This window comes from Dysidea avara, chromosome 7, assembly GCF_963678975.1.
Source record: "Dysidea avara chromosome 7, odDysAvar1.4, whole genome shotgun sequence".
NCBI classification, from domain to species: Eukaryota; Metazoa; Porifera; class Demospongiae; order Dictyoceratida; family Dysideidae; genus Dysidea; species Dysidea avara.
In genome coordinates this window covers 4963384-4980056 of record NC_089278.1, presented here as the reverse complement: position 1 = coordinate 4980056, position 16673 = coordinate 4963384, and the positions used below count along the sequence as shown (strand labels likewise).

Genomic DNA, 16673 nt, shown 5'->3' with positions numbered 1-16673 from the left:
TAATCAAATACTCTAATAGAGCGTTCAATAAAATTCTGTAGCATACATCGCAATTGTCGTTTGATAAGCGCCTCTGCAAAGACAAGATGACTGCTGCAGTAGACGTTAACCACATTTGTGAATTGTACAAGAGAGTAGCTACCATACCAGCAGTGTCCAGGGGTAGATTAGATCAGATTGGAGCTGCTGTGTCCCACGTGACTGTGGACTGGTCACAAAGGGATCTGGTCCGTAGCAAAAAGGTTACGTACAAGAAGAACTATCATATCAAACTAGACGAGAATGGAGTAGTGGAGAAGAGTAGCGAGTCACCACCAGAAGACACTTCTAGAATGTAATTTACAGTCATTTAAATTATAGAAGGTAGTGAGATTACATGTTAACAGAGAGGCTAGTACAGTGACTACTGATGGTACAAGAAGAGCTGTGCTAGTGAAGGAGAAAGGGAAGACACCAGAAGACCACCAGTATATCGAGGTATACTGAGTGATGTGATAAGAGTTGACCATATACTGCTTACACTGCATGCAGAGACTAGCGTGTAACTTGGATATAGCTCATAATCTGTGTGATGTTGTTGGCTTTCTTCAATTGGCTCCACTTGTTTTTGTCATGTGTCTTTGCACTATTTGCTTTCATTGTCTGAACAAATAGCTTGATCATTTCTCTTCCTCTTTGACCATCACTTATGTCACATTTTTCTTGTCTTGCATCTTAACAATATTTGCACAAACTGACGAACATGTATTTTTATAACACATTCATCCAGTACTGTAACATGCTTACACATGTCTTACCGATCATTATGATGTGGTGTAGATATGGGATAATCAGTGTTGTCAAACAGTAGTTGCTGTAAAGAAGTTCAAAAAGGAACATGGCAAGATATTGAGGGACAGTGAGTCATACATTACATTGGGTTATATTTTGTGAAGCTGGTGTTTTTGTATAGTAACATTTAGCTCATTTTTGTTTTCACCAAGTGGTAATAAGCTGCTGTACATTGCAGAGAAAGTGGAGCCAAAAGAAGTACCATTCTTTGGCACCCAAGATGGTATCATATATATGTCAATTGATAACTTTTAAAAGTTTAATCTCCCTAGATGATAAAGATGGTCCTCCTCCAGTTAAAAGAGTAAGTCACTGACTGACTCTACTCTCATCGCTAACTGGTCACTACAGGGAACTGAGTATACGTTCAAAGAGGATTGGGGTGAACAAGAGATTGGGATAAAGAGCCCAGTGGCTGTTGTGTTGGACCTGGCTACTGAAACTTGTACTGTCCTGTCTACTGGTGAATTTAGTGATATTTCTGTTGGACAAGTGAGCAGAGTAAGATTTGTTGTTAGCATAAATTGACTAATTATTTGTAGGCTGTTTGGAGTCCAGATGAGTTGGGGGTAGTATTTGTAGGCTGGAATAATTCACCTCGTCGTCTAGGAATTATCTATTGCTCAAATCGAAGGTATGTGTACTGCTAGACCTCTGTGTGTGTGTGTGTGTTTGTGTGTGTGTGTTTAGTAGTGGGTGTGTCTGTGAGACAGCATAGTGAAATGGCTAGATTATTGGCCTGGTAATTGAATGGTTCCAGAATTGATGCTCAGCTACATAAGTTGTTGTTGTTTCCTTAAGCAAGAAACTTTACTGACATTGCTCCAGCTGTTTAAGTAGGGAGCTGGTGGCCTGGTGTCAACTGGGGAAGCAGCCCACCCATCTGTAACATCAATGGGTTCCTATTGTAAACTGGGGAAGCAAATGCCAACTGTCCATGTCTGTGGGTGAAGGGACTTTGTGTGCCTGCACTGTCATCTGTGAGACATGGTATAACCTCTTGCGGGTTACTACCCATGGATTTTCCTGCACTAACTCATAGCATCTGAGTAGCACACAGGCCACAGTGCTGGTTCACCGGGTAAGCATGACCGTGCTAGCATGGCAGTTACTTTGTAGGTGTGTGAACATGTATGCATGCGTGTGGTACATACATTGTTTTTTTAATTATTATTATTATTATAGGTCAGGTTTGTATTATACCAGTCTGGAAGATGGAACGTGTGGTATGGAGAATGTAAATGTTACCCTTTTTCTCTATCACATACATTATAACACTAGTGAGACTCACTGATGGAAATGGCTCTATCTCTTCTCCAAGGTTTAATCCACAAGGCAGTAAACTGGTGTGGTGACAACACATTGTATGTGTTGATATGTGTAGTGTTACAGGTGTACTTGGAGTCACCCTGTGGTGGACCACACCATACTTGTGCTCAACTAAACTTGGTACACAAGTGACACCTCATGTGTCTGTTAGTAATGTTGTACCCACACAGATTAACTGGACTAGTAAGAAGATAGAAACTGTTGTTGACTATGTGAAACGACCAACTGATGGTGAGACATGAACATGAAACTGATATTTTACAATTAATTGTACAACTTCAGATAACAAGTTTCCTGGAATATACACTTACACACTACCACAACATTGCTGGAATGAGAATGGAAATATTGTCTATTTCTCATCCCAGTGGTATAGCAAGCTGGTAAGTCCTCACACTCATTCACAGAACAATGGCACATTGATACTTTGTACCCTCAGGAAATGTTAAGTGTTAATGTAGACACTAGAGTGGTTGTTCATTTGGAAGTGAAAGGTGTGGGTGGAGTGATTGTGGAAATGTGTACCCTTAATTATTTCACTTGTAGGGGACAAACACAGCAAGTTGATACTGGATGTGTGTGGACATGTCATACTTGTATGCAGTAGTAGCCCCACCCACCCACACTGTGTGGTCAGTGGTACTGTCATTGTGTGCTGTATTGTATTCTAATGTTTTAACACAGGTGGTTGGTACATTAGAACAGAATGGTCAAGCTATTTCCACCTGGACCACTATAGGTAACAGTAGTTGGGTGTATTGTACAAAATACTCTAATAGAACAGTCAGCTTACCATCTGGCTAACTACTTTCATCTTAACAATGTTACAAATTATAGTAGTGCCCCACAGTATTATTTGATTGTATAGTATTCACTAGTAGATGTTGTTATAGCTAGTACAAGTTGTGATCTCGTTGATCACCTATCTTGGGAGATCATCCCACTCAGACCTACAGATGGAGGTATGTGTACAACACACTAACAATGATTTAGTCAGTGTCCAGATCAACTAAACTATGAGGCTATTCTAATAAAGAGTACTAAGGAGACCACACTGCCAGCATTATACGTGTTTCCTCACGGTAATGATATGTGATGATAATTGTTGAAGTAATGTTGTGCCGGCAGGTGGACCACATTCTTCTTTCAACTGTGAGTTTCAACAACAAGTGGTGTTCTTTGCTAACCTTGGATTTGCTGTGTTGATGGGTAAGGAAGTTGTGACCATTCTTGTTCACAATATTAAAGTAGTGTACGTATCATGTTCTAGTGAACTATCGAGGCTCGTTGGGGTTTGGTAAGGATAGTGTAGACAGTTTATTGGGGGAAGTTGGCAAACAAGAGATCAATGATGTTCACGTTAGGAATACACTGATAATGTTCCACTTGTAATATCCTTCACTATAGTCGGCAGCGTTACATGTGATACAATTGGGAATGGTGGATGGTAACAAGGTAGTGGTGTGTGGGGGATCACATGGAGGATTCATCTCTATACATTTAGTAGGACAATATCCAGTAAGTTGTGTCACCTAGTCCTCCATAATATTGTATTGATAACCATCTTCAACCTATTACAAGGACTTTTATAAAGCAGCTTGTATCAGGAACCCAGTTGTGGATATAGCCAGTAAGAGGCTGTGTGTTCACATTAACAGAAATACTCCTGTTCCTTGTAGGGAAGCTGACAACTGCAGATAATCCTGACTCGTATGCCCTTTACCAAGAATCCATGATGACTCATTAACTCTTAACTCAACATCACAGGTGTTGTACTGGGACTAGGAATACCATATAACTTATCAGCTGTACAAAGTACTGAAAGTTTCAGTACAATGTTGACCAAGTCACCCATAATACATGCTGATAAGGTCAGTCAGTGGTTGCAAGTATCTTTAGTGTTGCTCTGATAATAAAACTCTTATCAGATCTGTGTAATATATGACAAGGCAAAAGCCAAAAAAACAGATTTTATATACATTATAAAAATGTTTGTGACCATATATAGTTGCAATGTTGTGGAAACTTATTAACATCTCACGGTGGTCCTTTTGTTACAAAATTTGTTGAGTAAAGGCTGGCCTTACTTCCTACACTACATTTTATCAATTTGAAAACATGGGGTTGGGTACTGATAACTCATACAGTACAACTGTACTACACTGGGTAACTATCACAGATTAAGGCACCGACGATGATACAACTGGGTAAAGTGGATCTGAGGTGTCCAATATCACAAGGAAAGGAATTGTACTATTACTTGAAAGCTGCTGGAAAGAAGACAGAGTGAGATAATATGTACAGTGAACCGATTGAGGTATTGTCCATACAGGTTACTGATGTATCCGAATAGCAGCCATCCAATTGCTGAGGTGGATGCAGAAGCTAATGGAGCTGTTAATAAAGCAGTTTGGTTATTGGAACACTTGAATTGACTGTAGCTATTAGGGGGCATTGGATTTATTATATTTCTAAGTTTATAGAATAAGTATATTAAATTTGTGTATGTACATTATGATTTAATATACTTGTTGTGGTGACGATAATATTGTAAAACCATAGATAATGTATTGGGTGTCTATTATCTATGGTAAAGCATATCCTAATAGAGCATTCAGTACAATTTATAATTAGCGCATCATAATTTGCCGTCTTTCTCGATAAGCGCTCTGCAAAGATGACTGCTGCAGTAGACGTTAACCACATTTGTGAATTGTACAAGAGAGTAGCTACCATACCAGCAGTGTCCAGGGGTAGATTAGATCAGATTGGAGCTGCTGTGTCCCACGTGACTGTGGACTGGTCACAAAAGGATCTGGTCCGTAGCAAAAAGGTTACCTACAAGAAGAACTATCATATCAAACTAGACGAGAATGGAGTAGTGGAGAAGAGTAGCGAGTCACCACCAGAAGACACTTCTAGAATGTAATTTACAGTCATTTAAATTATAGAAGGTAGTGAGATTACATGTTAACAGAGAGGCTAGTACAGTGACTACTGATGGTACAAGAAGAGCTGTGCTAGTGAAGGAGAAAGGGAAGACACCAGAAGAAGACCAGCAGTATATTGAGGTATACTAGTACATACATTATGTCTGTCTGAATGAACTGTCTGGTGGAGTCAAACATGTATTTTTCACAAGGAGATGGTAACTATGATTGATTCTTGATTTTGAACTTTTTCATTTTGCACTAAAAACTTGTAATGTTGTATTAGCATTAGCCTAGCCAGATGATCTTTGATTGCTAAAGAAATGATCCGGGGCAGACCAATTTTGGTTGACTAAAATTGGTCTGACTGGACTGATTTTGACCTGAGCATGTTACACTACAGATCTTTACCAAAGCAGTCAAATCTGTACAAATAAATAACACTGAAAAAAACATATGCACCAGTATAGCTACTAGAGTTAGATATGTGATCTAACTGGCTAGTAGGTATACATGTTTGGGCTCATACGTGGACATTGTGAAGGGGCATAGCCCCTCTTCCTACATGTGGAACCTCAGTTATCCAGATTCTCGGTTAACCTAACTACGGAAATGACTGCTCTATTAGAGCTATTAGGGTAGTTGAAAATAATTATATGTTAAATTTATTTTTTGCTATGAATATTTTAAGGTTATTTATACACAGTTTCAGAGATACAGACTTTTTAGACTTATGGACCATCCCTGGTCCCAATGGATCAGATAATTGAGGTTCCACTGTATATACAAAGGACCAAGACACTCTAATAGAGCAGTCAGTCACTATAACTTTTTATATTTCAATTATGCTTAAGTGTGTGCATACTGCAGTAAAACTATCCTAGAGCTCTGGAATTTCTCGGTGTCTAGATGCATGCCTTCACTTCCTCCAGTGCCTTCTTGTCACTGGGCACATATGTAACTACAGGTAGTGCATAGTGTATCTACAAGTGCGTCTAGAAGGAATTGGGACCTAAAGATCGTAAAATATTCTAATAGAACAGTCACTACATTCAGAACTTGCATCTACTGAAATACAGTTTCTGCATCTCTTTTTATCTTTTTGCTCCTATCAGCTTCCACACAATCATAGTAAGTTTATTGGTGTGGTAAAGTAGTGGACTGATTCATCATGATGACCATGTTAATTATATTCTTGTGTCCTCTATTCTTGTATACATAACTATATTGAAACAATAGTGTAGCCAATTGTCAGACCATGTCATCTTATCTTTCTTCGCTAACTATGTAAATACAATAGAGACATTTTATTACAATGAAAACCGTATCCGTGTGTAAAATTTAGTTTGCAATTGACTGTACAAAACTGAGTACTGAGAAATGAAGTGATGAAGTGATACAATACCTATAACTGGAGTGCTATACTGGCTAACTGACTGATAGGAATATTGGACTCTCTGCTAAACAGTTCATCCCCCTCCCCAAAAAATTGCAAACAAAATTTTATCAAAAAGATTAGATACTCTAATAGAACAGTCTGTCAAATACTCTAATTGAATAGTCACTGCATGCAACACTATTAACAATCCTCCACAGTTATTGATGCTGCTGGGGCTTCCCTATAGAACAGTGCAGCACTGCTCTACTTTACTTAAAAGTTTTTGATGTGGTAAAGGGAATGTATATTATTAACAAATTGATTTTGATTATGGTAGCAAATTGACAGTTTATACACCCTGCTAGGATTTTTTTTACAAAATTAAATACATTTGGTCCTTTATTTATGTGCAGTCATGGTGCACTCCCCCCTGCCAAACCCTGCATCCACCCCTGCAGTTAGCACTAAATCGTACATGAGCCAATTTTGGTCTGGCCTGACCCCTTTTCGCATCCGAAAAATAGTCTAGGTAGGACCACTATTGGATTATCCAATATGACCACTATTGGATTATCCAATATGGTCCAGGAAGACCAATGTACACTGTGGTTGCCAAAAACAATCCAGTTAGACATGACAAATTGTTTGTCCTACACTTTTACTTGCCCTTGTTCATTGACCACCACATTCACTGATCATAATAGAGTGGCTATTATAAAGTGTTGTCTCTCACTAGATAGTGTCACTCCAATGCTATGCATACTAGTATAACCTCATATAGTCACAATTGTCATGATGTGGTGCAGATATGGGATGATCAGTGTTGTCAAACAGTAGTTGCTGTAAAGAAGTTCAAAAAGGAACATGGCAAGATACTGAGTGACAGTGAGTCATACATTACATTGGGTTATATTTTGTGAAGTTGGTGTTTTTGTATAGTAACATTTAGCTCATTTTTGTTTTCACCAAGTGGTAATAAGCTGCTGTACATTGCTGAGAAAGTGGAGCCAAAAGAAGTACCATTCTTTGGCACCCAAGACGGTATCATATATATGTCAGTTGGTAACTTTTAAAAGTTTAATCTCCCTAGATGATAAAGATGGTCCTCCTCCAGCTAAAAGAGTAAGTCACTGACTGACTCTACTCTCATCACTAACTGGTCACTACAGGGAACTGAGTATACGTTCAAAGAGGATTGGGGTGAACAAGAGATTGGGATAAAGAGCCCAGTGGCTGTTGTGTTGGACCTGACTACTGAAACTTGTACTGTCCTGTCTACTGGTGAATTTGGTGATATTTCTGTTGGACAAGTGAGCAGAGTAAGATTTGTTGTTAGCATAAAATGACTAATTATTTGTAGGCTGTTTGGAGTCCAGATGAGTTGGGGGTAGTATTCGTAGGTTGGGATAATTTACCTCGTCGTCTAGGAATTATCTATTGCTCAAATCGAAGGTATGTGTACTGCTAGGTCTGTGTGTGTTTAGTAGTAGTGTGTGTGTGTGTGTGTGCGATGTTTTTTGCTATGTAGCTCAGCTCTATATTATACCAGTCTGGAAGATGGAACATATGGTATGGAAAATATAAATGTAACCCATTTTCTATAACATACATTACAACACACTAGTGAGACTCACTGATGGAAATGGCTCTATCTCTTCTCCAAGGTTTAATCCACAAGGCAGTAAACTGGTGTGGTGACAACACATTGTATGTGTTGATGTGTGTAGTGTTACAGGTGTACTTGGAGTCACCCTGTGGTGGACCACACCATACTTGTGCTCAACTAAACTTGGTACACAAGTGACACCTCATGTGTCTGTTAGTAATGTTGTACCCACACAGATTAACTGGACTAGTAAGAAGATAGAAACTGTTGTTGACTATGTGAAACGACCAACTGATGGTGAGACGTGAACATGAAACTGATATTTTACAATTGTACAAACTTCAGATAACAAGTTTCCTGGAATATACACCTACACACTACCACAACGTTGCTGGAATGAGAATGGAAATATTGTCTATTTCTCATCCCAGTGGTATAGCAAGCTGGTAAGTCCTCACACTCATTCGACACATTGATATTTGTACCCTCAGGAAATGTTAAGTGTTAATGTAGACACTAGAGTGGTTGTTCATTTGGAAGTGAAAGGTGTGAAGTGATCGTGTTAGAAAGGTTGTACCCTTAATTGTTTCACTCATAGGGGACAAGCACAGCAAGTTGTTACTGGATGTGTGTGGGCACGTCATACTTGTATGCAGTAGTAGCCCCACCCACCCACACTGTGTGGTCAGTGGTACTGTCATTGTGTGCTGTATCGTGTTCTAATGTTTTAACACAGGTGGTTGGTACATTAGAACAGAGTGGTCAAGCTATTTCCACCTGGACCACTATAGGTAATGATGTATTGTAGAGTAGTAGTACTATTGCTGAAATACTCTAATAGAACAGTCAGCTTACCATCTGGTTAACTTTAAGTCACCTTAACAATGCTACAAACTATACTTATAGTAGTATCCCACAGTATTATTTGATTGTATAGTGTTCACTATATTAGATGAAGTATTGTTGTTATAGCTACTACAAGTTGTGATCTTGCTGATCACCTCTCTTGGGAGGTCATCCCACTCAGACCTACAGATGGAGGTATGTGTACAACACACTAACAATGATTTAGTCAGTGTCCAGATCAACTAGACTATGAGGCTATTCTAGTAAAGAGTACTAAGGAGACCACACCCCCAGCATTATACGTGTTCCCTCACGGTAATGATATGTAATGGTAATTGTTGAAGTAATGTTGTGCCGGCAGGTGGACCACATTCTTCTTTCAACTGTGAGTTTCAACAACAAGTGGTGTTCTTTGCTAACCTTGGATTTGCTGTGTTGATGGGTAAGGAAGTTGTGACCATTCTTGTTCACAATATTAAAGTAGTGTACGTATCATGTTCTAGTGAACTATCGAGGCTCGGTGGGGTTTGGTAAGGATAGTGTAGACAGTTTATTGGGGAAAGTTGGCAAACAAGAGATCAGTGATGTTCACGTTAGGAATACACTGATAATGTCCCACTTGTAATATCCTTCACTATAGTCGGCAGCGTTACATGTGATACAATTGGGAATGGTGGATGGTAACAAGGTAGTGGTGTGTGGGGGATCACATGGAGGATTCATCTCTATACATTTAGTAGGACAATATCCAGTAAGTTATGTCACCTAGTCCTCCATAATATTGTATTGATAACCATCTTCAACCTATTACAAGGACTTTTATAAAGCAGCTTGTATCAGGAACCCAGTTGTGGATATAGCCAGTAAGAGGCTGTGTGTTCACATTAATAGAAATACTCATAGTCTCTATATCCTAGGGATGCTGTCAACTTCAGATATTCCGGACTGGTATGCTGTTCTGTCATATCCCAATACCTCATTATTATTATTATTTATTTATGGATGTACATACATAATATTTCAAAAATAAAAGTGTAGGCAGTATTGTGTTATTATTGTAGGTGTTGTATTGAGGCAGGAATACCATATAACTTATCAGCTGTACAAAGTACTGAAAGTTTCAGTACAATGTTGACCAAGTCACCCATAATACATGCTGATAAGGTCAGTTAGTGGTGATACACTGGGTACTATTACTACTCTACACAGATTAAGGCACCGATGATGATACAACTGGGTGAAGTGGATCTGAGGTGTCCAATATCACAAGGAAAGGAATTGTACTATTACTTGAAAGCTGCTGGAAAGAAGACAGAGTGAGATAATATGTACAGTGAACTGATTGAGGTAGTATTGTCCATACAGGTTACTGATGTATCCAAAGAACAACCATCCAATTGCTGAGGTGGATGCAGAAGCTAATGGAGCTGTTAATAAAGCAGTTTGGTTATTGGAACACTTGAATTGACTGTAGCTATTAGGGGGCATTGGATTTATGCTCTAAATAAATTGTAAAATTTAATGTTAGGAAACAGTCACTGTTTCTATGGAAACAACAAGCAATGCGCGTTAATAAAAATGACCACCAAGAGCGATGAAGATCTTCACAAAACGACAATTATTGTAACGATAGAGCAGACAGTAGCAGGACGTAAGAGCTCATATAACATTACAGCACATATACACTAGATAACGAATCGTTTTTCTTCCTCTATTAGCTGATAAACTACCAGACTTTCACGAAACAGTACGTGACAATAAGAAGAAACGCGTTTACGATGCACCAAAGCCAAGTTGCTACTTCCATATGGAGTACCAGCTTTTACCAGGCCAGGCTAGTGTATACAAGACGGACGTGGTGGCGTTTGGGATTGTATCAAAAGTCTATACAGATGCGGACTCGCGTGTAGTGAAGACGTCTCCAGAAGGAGCCAACATTAGCTATGGATGGAAACACACGTGAGGCTCCTTACTGTTTTCGCCGCAGATAACTATATCCCGTTGTAGGCACTCGTTCAAAGTCAACAAGGACTTGCTGTTAGACTTGTACAACCATGTGTTTTGCTTGCGAATATGGGAAGGAAAGAACAAGGTGTCTCCCAGAGCAAGATTTGACCAGCCCAAGGCATTCCGTCTTCCAGCATCTAAGAAAACTTCAGATAGTGAAGATGATGTATTTGGTGGACGGCAAATGAACTTTCCAAAGGTGGCACATGAGCAGAATAGAGTGCGTCCTAACAAGTCTAGGGTAGCAGAAATGCAATTGTCACGAGTGAATGAAATCAGCAACTTATCCCTCATGACTTCTCCATCACCGCATAAAAACTCGCCCATCACAGGTACAGCTGTGTGTGCGTGTATGTGTCTGTGTGCGTGTCTAGAATGTGTGCATGTGTACCCCTATCTTTTTTCAGATTCTGATACACAAGTGAACCAGTCATGGTCAAAGATGACTGTACTGTCCAGACCTTCACCAACTCCAGCCACTCCCATAAAGCCTACTAAAGGTCAGAATAGGACACACTGTGTATTATGATAATGTCAATAATTTGATAGGGGACTCCCCTTTGATTCTCAAGACCCAAGCAAGCCGTTTAGCAGAACGAGCTCGAGAGGAACAGGAGAGAAACGGGATAGTTGTGTTGTCACTGTGCATGGCCAATTTGTTTGCTAACCAAAAGTCTCTCACTGTCAAGATGCCTGGACCAAAACAGAACTTGTTGAACTGTCGTCTAACGCTGATTCTCAAATCACCATTAATGCCAGAACAGTTGCGAAGAGAGTTGAACCCGATGACAATTACTATACTATCAGCCAACAACCTACCCAATACCCCTAATAGCTATGAAGAGCTGCAAGAGAAGTATGTAGTAATTTAATACAACTATTCCACTAATTTATATGTGCTTTAGATGTGAACCTGCCTGTGTGAGCTACCAATTTCTTGGACATGACAAAGTCTTCAGAACATCTGGCCAGTCTCAATCTCCTAATCCAGTCTGGGGGGAGAGTAGAGTGTTTCTCCTTGGAGTCCTGGATAAGATGCTCCTTACCGAGTACCTTAGGGGACCCCCACTACAGTTGGAACTACACGACAGGGACAGGAAGTTGAAGGAGAATAACGAGCCACTGGTGTTTGGTAAACAGGAAGAAGATAATTTATTAGGAACAACGGCATTTGTAGAAGGTCAGATATATATATGGGTGATGATACAGGGGAATATATTATCTGTATGTTTGTAGGACATTCTGTTGAAGTCAATCCTTTTGTGGACGTGTGGAAACCATGGGACTCACATGGAGTAGCTTATTGTGATCTGTCCAGCTTGTTGTGGGGAGATACCCACATCTCCACTACTGTGGCTGTACTGGCTGGACCACGTGGACCAGAAAAAGCTTCTGACCTACTGAAGCCACCAACCGGAGAAGGTAAATAGCTAAAATGTCGTATAGTATATAAAAACATTTCTTGTAGTTTGTGAAATGCTACCACCTGGTGATTATCTGCAAAGTGGTACTGAAGTATCACTAGAAGTAGACCTCACCTATCCCTTAACTTCCTACCCTAAACCAGAACATGTGACATCGGTACTGGTAAATTTCTAATAGAAACTATTATAATGGTGTTATGCTCTCTGTAGTGTCCATTTGGTCGTATAGTATTCAACCTGTCCTACCAACACAAGGAATTAGTACAACAACTACTGACATTAGTAAACAACATCAACATTAAAGCCCTTGGGTTAAATGACATACCAGAAGATGAAGCCCTTGCAATCCTGTCTACATACAAGCTAACAAAGTAATACCACTGCTATAATATATTTATTGTTAGTGCTTGTGGTACTGTATTTCAGGGAGCAAATCATGGACAGCTCACTAGACGTAGTGACTGGCTTTCATGTTCTAGATGGAGAGGTACACATCATTGTACTAGAAGGACTAAGAGATGAGGGAATCTTGCACATCTGGGAGAACACTCCTAGACACTCATCACAATGTATGGCACAGTATTCATGTCTTCTATTACAGTACTTGTTATACTGTAGCTATGGGTGTGGTTGAGGTGCTGTACAACTCTGACTATGCCTTCAGTGAGCGTCTCTATGGTGACCTTGATGTAGAGATTTGTTGTGTGCGGTTGCACCAACCGCTTCATCGACTGGTGCAGATGTCACAGCCCTATGTGTGGAATAAGATGCCTCACCAATGCTTTCAGGGTCTCATGTGCATCAATGGGGTATGAAGACCCTGTTATATTCAATGTATGATTAGTATTGTACTACAGCTGCAACAAGTGAGCAAACTGTCGGATGCTACAAGGATGGACTTGTTTCCAACTGTGCAAATGATACAACAAGTTAGCATGGAATTTGCTGTTCCAGCTCTCATAGAAGAATTAGCTAGTAAGGACTCAAGTGTAAGCTCACTATTTACTTGTCTGGTTTGTTATAGCTAAAGAACAACATGGTGATACATCAGAGAGGTCTCATTCTTCGTGTGAACTGCACTCTCCAGCACTACCTGATTACACAAAGTCTCCAGGCCACCACAGATGGACACCTCTAGACAACTACAATAAGACCTATGACAATCTCCTTCAACACAGAACACAGCAACCTTGCAGGAGAGACCATATTCATGATAACGTAGTGAGTGAGCTGCATCTTCTGGTACTCACTAACTAATTCTTCTTCACCAGTTAAAAACTAAGGCACTTGCTGAGGCATCATCTTGGAAGAAGAGAAGAAGCAGGTCATTTAGTGATGATCCACGATTGAGAAGGATGTTTACAGATGTTAGTAGTACCACCAGCTACTGTCTGTGTATGATGATCATGTATAATATTCTTATTGTAGCTTAGTGTACCAAAGCCATTGGATGATGTAGATGAATCACAGGAGCCAGCACACAACTACAGCATCCAAACATTCAACTCTAACAGACTGGCTACAAAACGAATGCAACAGAGATTAGCCCAGGTACTCCAGTAAATCAATAGCTCATACTCCACTATAATTATGACATAGGATCCTAAAGCAAGATTCACTTATTGTCAACGCTACCACTTCAGAACCATCACTCCTATTAGTGTGGAGAAGATACCAGACCAGTACAGTGGTCCTGATTTTGTCATCTATCCTCATAAGACTTCCCTCGAGAGCAACCATCCTCCTCAAGATCCAGATTTCTACAAAAAAGAGGATTTGATGCAAGTAAGGAAGTATTTCAACCTTGCTCTTCCTTATTACTAAGACATCACAGCCATTTGAAGATAACACTCTACATGCTAACAAGCTGAGGCCAACTGTGGACAGGTTGAATGGCTACATACATGAATTGAGAATTATGTAAAATGTCTTTTAGGGAGCAGTTTTCATGGGAGAGAAGACACAATGATTTTGAACTATACAGAAAACCTCCAGCAGACTTTGGCTCCAGTCCACCTGTGACAATACACTTGGCTGGGGCACAGAGGAAGAGGGAGGTCGAGCATTACAGACAGAAGGAGATAGAAAAATGGAGTTCCAAAATTGTTGTGGACAGAACCATCATGGATATGCATCGTCTTGGAATTAGTACAGAACTTTCTGCAAAGCCACTATGTGATGCAGACAAGTTGAAGGGCTTGCTAAAGGATGAGCCACAGAAAATGTCACTGAAGTCACCAGGACTGAAGCTGAATGAACCACCAGCACTATTTGTGTTAAAGACAGCTGAAGTCAGACCAGACAGTAATATATCAAATGATATGGGACTGGGCTATATTCCTGGACCAATGGATAATCGTAGCCTCAAGTTGGATAAGAATGTCATTCCAGTTGCTGACAGGAACCGGAGCAATTTTATCAAAACAAAAGGACAAGACTTCAGGTAACACAACATGATGCAACACAGTTGGTATATTATTGAACTGTCTTTTCAGGTTACACTACCATACTGACCAATCTATGACTTCACAACCTGTAAAACTGCCAACACCAGTAAAGGCCACTACTGATAGCACAACCTAACATGTTGTATATATTAAGTGTGCTAGTAATCTCTGGTGAAGTGCAACAACTAAATGTATTACAACAAAAATTAGGTCAAGTCTCATTTCCAAGGTTTTGAGGTAGGCCGAGAGCTACTCTGTGTAGTTGCTCGACTGCTAGCCACTGTGGATGACCTACTGGTAGCTCTTGAAGATAATCCACCTAACATAATATGAATCATCACCATTGGTGTATATATATATAGTACATACCATCACTGCTCAGCAGTGCATCATCTAACTTAGCCTGAATGCTATCCAGGTCTATTACAGGTACTAATTGATACAACTCAGTCATATAACGTCCTCACCATCTGGTGTGAAGTACTCCCTGTGTGGGGCTGGTGATGGTATAGCTGTAGGTGGTGGAGATCTTACAGGAGTCTTCAGTGATTTCCTCGCTGAAGGTGGTGGTGATGGGTAGCATGTCTTGGGAACTTGACCTGTTAGCATTCCATCAGGGAACACCTTGTACAGTACCTTTAAACCTGTTTGTGTTAGTGATAGTGACTAGGACAACTAAAGGAGTGAATACCTCCAGACAACATGAAGATGTTATCGACTTCACGTTGAACAAATGTGGTTGCAGCTTGAGGTGCAATGTGCTCATCTTCGTCATACAAAATTATTATTTTACCAGGTTTGTTTTTCTAAGGATAGTAGTCAAGGCAATTAATATAACATCATGAGGTTTACAGCAATGGATACAAAGTCTAAAATTTCTCTAGTGAAGTAGTTACATGATCGAGATAACGTGACGGCTGGATAGGACTGTGCTATAGGTTAGACTGTGACATGACAACTACAATAATGAGGGGTCACCTCCTATAATATGACACTGATCATAAGACTCCCTGTCCCGTACATCAAGCAACAGGTAAGGTAAGTTTGTACAGTGATGCTGACATTGAACTGGTGGTGGTGGCTGCGAAGAGCCAACATCTAATTCTCCAATACCACATACCAAGCTGTTAATAGTGCACTAATGCCATGTGTGATAAATCTAGTGGTACCTTGATACAGTTGATCTGGCTGTTGGTGGTGGCTCTTCATTTTCTTTCTCATCTTCCTGAGGTGTGATTAGGTCTTGACCTACAAAGGTTATTCTAACTCATAACACCTGGTTGTTATCAATACCTGAGGAAGTACTTCCTTGTGATGTAAGTGATGTGTCTCGCTCTAACTCACTCTCAGCAACTTGAAGAATCTACCAACACAGTCAACAGGTTTGTGTACAGTGTATAGTAGCTGACCAGTTGTGCAAATGTTGTGACTTTTATTCTCTTAAATATCTCATCCCTTCTATACTTGTAATCTATTACACACAAATATAGTGTTGTAACTTCTAAAAATATTTGTGACTAACTTTTCTTAATCTCTTCTACCTTTTCAAGATAGCTAGTGATGCTAGCACCTAATGAATGCAAATATACGAGTTTCTTTATGCATTTAAATACTTACCAGTGTCAACTGCGTGTTTAACGTGCTTGTATTTCGGGTTCTCTGGAATCCGTTTATTGAGGTACTACGTTAAAACACCCAATCACACATTTAACCCACATAGTAATAATGCTAACATCGATCTTCTTCCCACTAGAGCCCCTCGAGGACATTATGGTTCAAACAGAAAATAAAATCAACTTCAGTATTTTAAAATAATGTAAACTTTGGTTGCTTAGTTATGTTTAGATTCTATGTGTTTCGAGCACAACGTGCGTT

The 16673-nt window shown here is 39.8% G+C and overlaps 4 protein-coding genes across 9 annotated transcripts; 3 read left to right on the top strand and 1 right to left on the bottom strand.

Annotated features, from left to right (window-relative positions):
- The first annotated feature begins 8 nt into the window (after positions 1-8).
- Positions 9-4706, top strand: LOC136259768 (acylamino-acid-releasing enzyme-like). Of its 3 annotated transcripts, XM_066053304.1 has the most exons (25): positions 10-334; positions 387-477; positions 820-898; positions 953-1054; positions 1104-1135; positions 1183-1323; positions 1374-1465; positions 2017-2057; positions 2113-2177; positions 2224-2280; positions 2331-2391; positions 2443-2543; positions 2600-2654; positions 2707-2792; positions 2845-2899; positions 3054-3122; positions 3165-3242; positions 3289-3369; positions 3431-3519; positions 3568-3678; positions 3742-3790; positions 3840-3870; positions 3928-4031; positions 4340-4446; positions 4493-4706. In XM_066053304.1, exons 1-23 carry the CDS (start codon positions 87-89, stop codon positions 3956-3958), a joined length of 1845 nt encoding a protein of 614 aa, XP_065909376.1. In that variant the 5' UTR covers positions 10-86; the 3' UTR covers positions 3959-4031; positions 4340-4446; positions 4493-4706. The 3 variants fall into 3 exon arrangements, with proteins under 3 accessions (XP_065909377.1, XP_065909376.1, XP_065909375.1); XM_066053303.1 differs by having other exon boundaries at positions 11-334; positions 3840-4031; XM_066053305.1 differs by lacking the exon at positions 3742-3790 and having other exon boundaries at positions 9-334; positions 3840-4031.
- Positions 4707-4783: 77 nt separating this feature from the next.
- LOC136259767 (acylamino-acid-releasing enzyme-like) lies at positions 4784-10452 on the top strand. Of its 2 annotated transcripts, none has more exons than XM_066053302.1 (25): positions 4784-5085; positions 5138-5231; positions 7275-7353; positions 7408-7509; positions 7559-7590; positions 7638-7778; positions 7829-7920; positions 7997-8037; positions 8093-8157; positions 8204-8260; positions 8311-8371; positions 8420-8520; positions 8566-8620; positions 8673-8758; positions 8811-8865; positions 9047-9115; positions 9167-9235; positions 9282-9362; positions 9424-9512; positions 9561-9671; positions 9735-9783; positions 9838-9868; positions 9982-10084; positions 10130-10236; positions 10286-10452. In XM_066053302.1, the coding sequence occupies exons 1-25, from the start codon at positions 4838-4840 to the stop codon at positions 10386-10388; spliced, it is 2121 nt and encodes a 706-aa protein (XP_065909374.1). In that variant the 5' UTR covers positions 4784-4837; the 3' UTR covers positions 10389-10452. The 2 variants fall into 2 exon arrangements, with proteins under 2 accessions (XP_065909374.1, XP_065909373.1); XM_066053301.1 differs by having other exon boundaries at positions 9158-9235.
- Positions 10448-14988, top strand: LOC136259760 (uncharacterized). 3 transcript variants are annotated; one of them, XM_066053290.1, is made up of 19 exons: positions 10448-10571; positions 10639-10879; positions 10928-11259; positions 11335-11427; positions 11477-11783; positions 11833-12107; positions 12164-12349; positions 12396-12508; positions 12562-12722; positions 12778-12920; positions 12970-13160; positions 13209-13326; positions 13376-13572; positions 13623-13718; positions 13780-13902; positions 13951-14136; positions 14186-14238; positions 14288-14794; positions 14847-14988. In XM_066053290.1, exons 1-19 carry the CDS (start codon positions 10499-10501, stop codon positions 14932-14934), a joined length of 3483 nt encoding a protein of 1160 aa, XP_065909362.1. In that variant the 5' UTR covers positions 10448-10498; the 3' UTR covers positions 14935-14988. The 3 variants fall into 3 exon arrangements, with proteins under 3 accessions (XP_065909362.1, XP_065909361.1, XP_065909360.1); XM_066053289.1 differs by having other exon boundaries at positions 10928-11427; positions 13376-13569; XM_066053288.1 differs by having other exon boundaries at positions 10928-11427.
- On the bottom strand, positions 14948-16657 carry LOC136259782 (centrosomal protein of 41 kDa-like). Its single transcript, XM_066053319.1, has 12 exons — positions 16532-16657; positions 16416-16479; positions 16321-16368; positions 16208-16269; positions 16092-16161; positions 15968-16046; positions 15777-15922; positions 15663-15730; positions 15490-15604; positions 15266-15442; positions 15168-15218; positions 14948-15117 (listed from the first exon to the last, which is right to left on the bottom strand). The coding sequence occupies exons 1-12, from the start codon at positions 16565-16567 to the stop codon at positions 15017-15019; spliced, it is 1017 nt and encodes a 338-aa protein (XP_065909391.1). The 5' UTR covers positions 16568-16657; the 3' UTR covers positions 14948-15016.
- Positions 16658-16673: the final 16 nt, after the last annotated feature.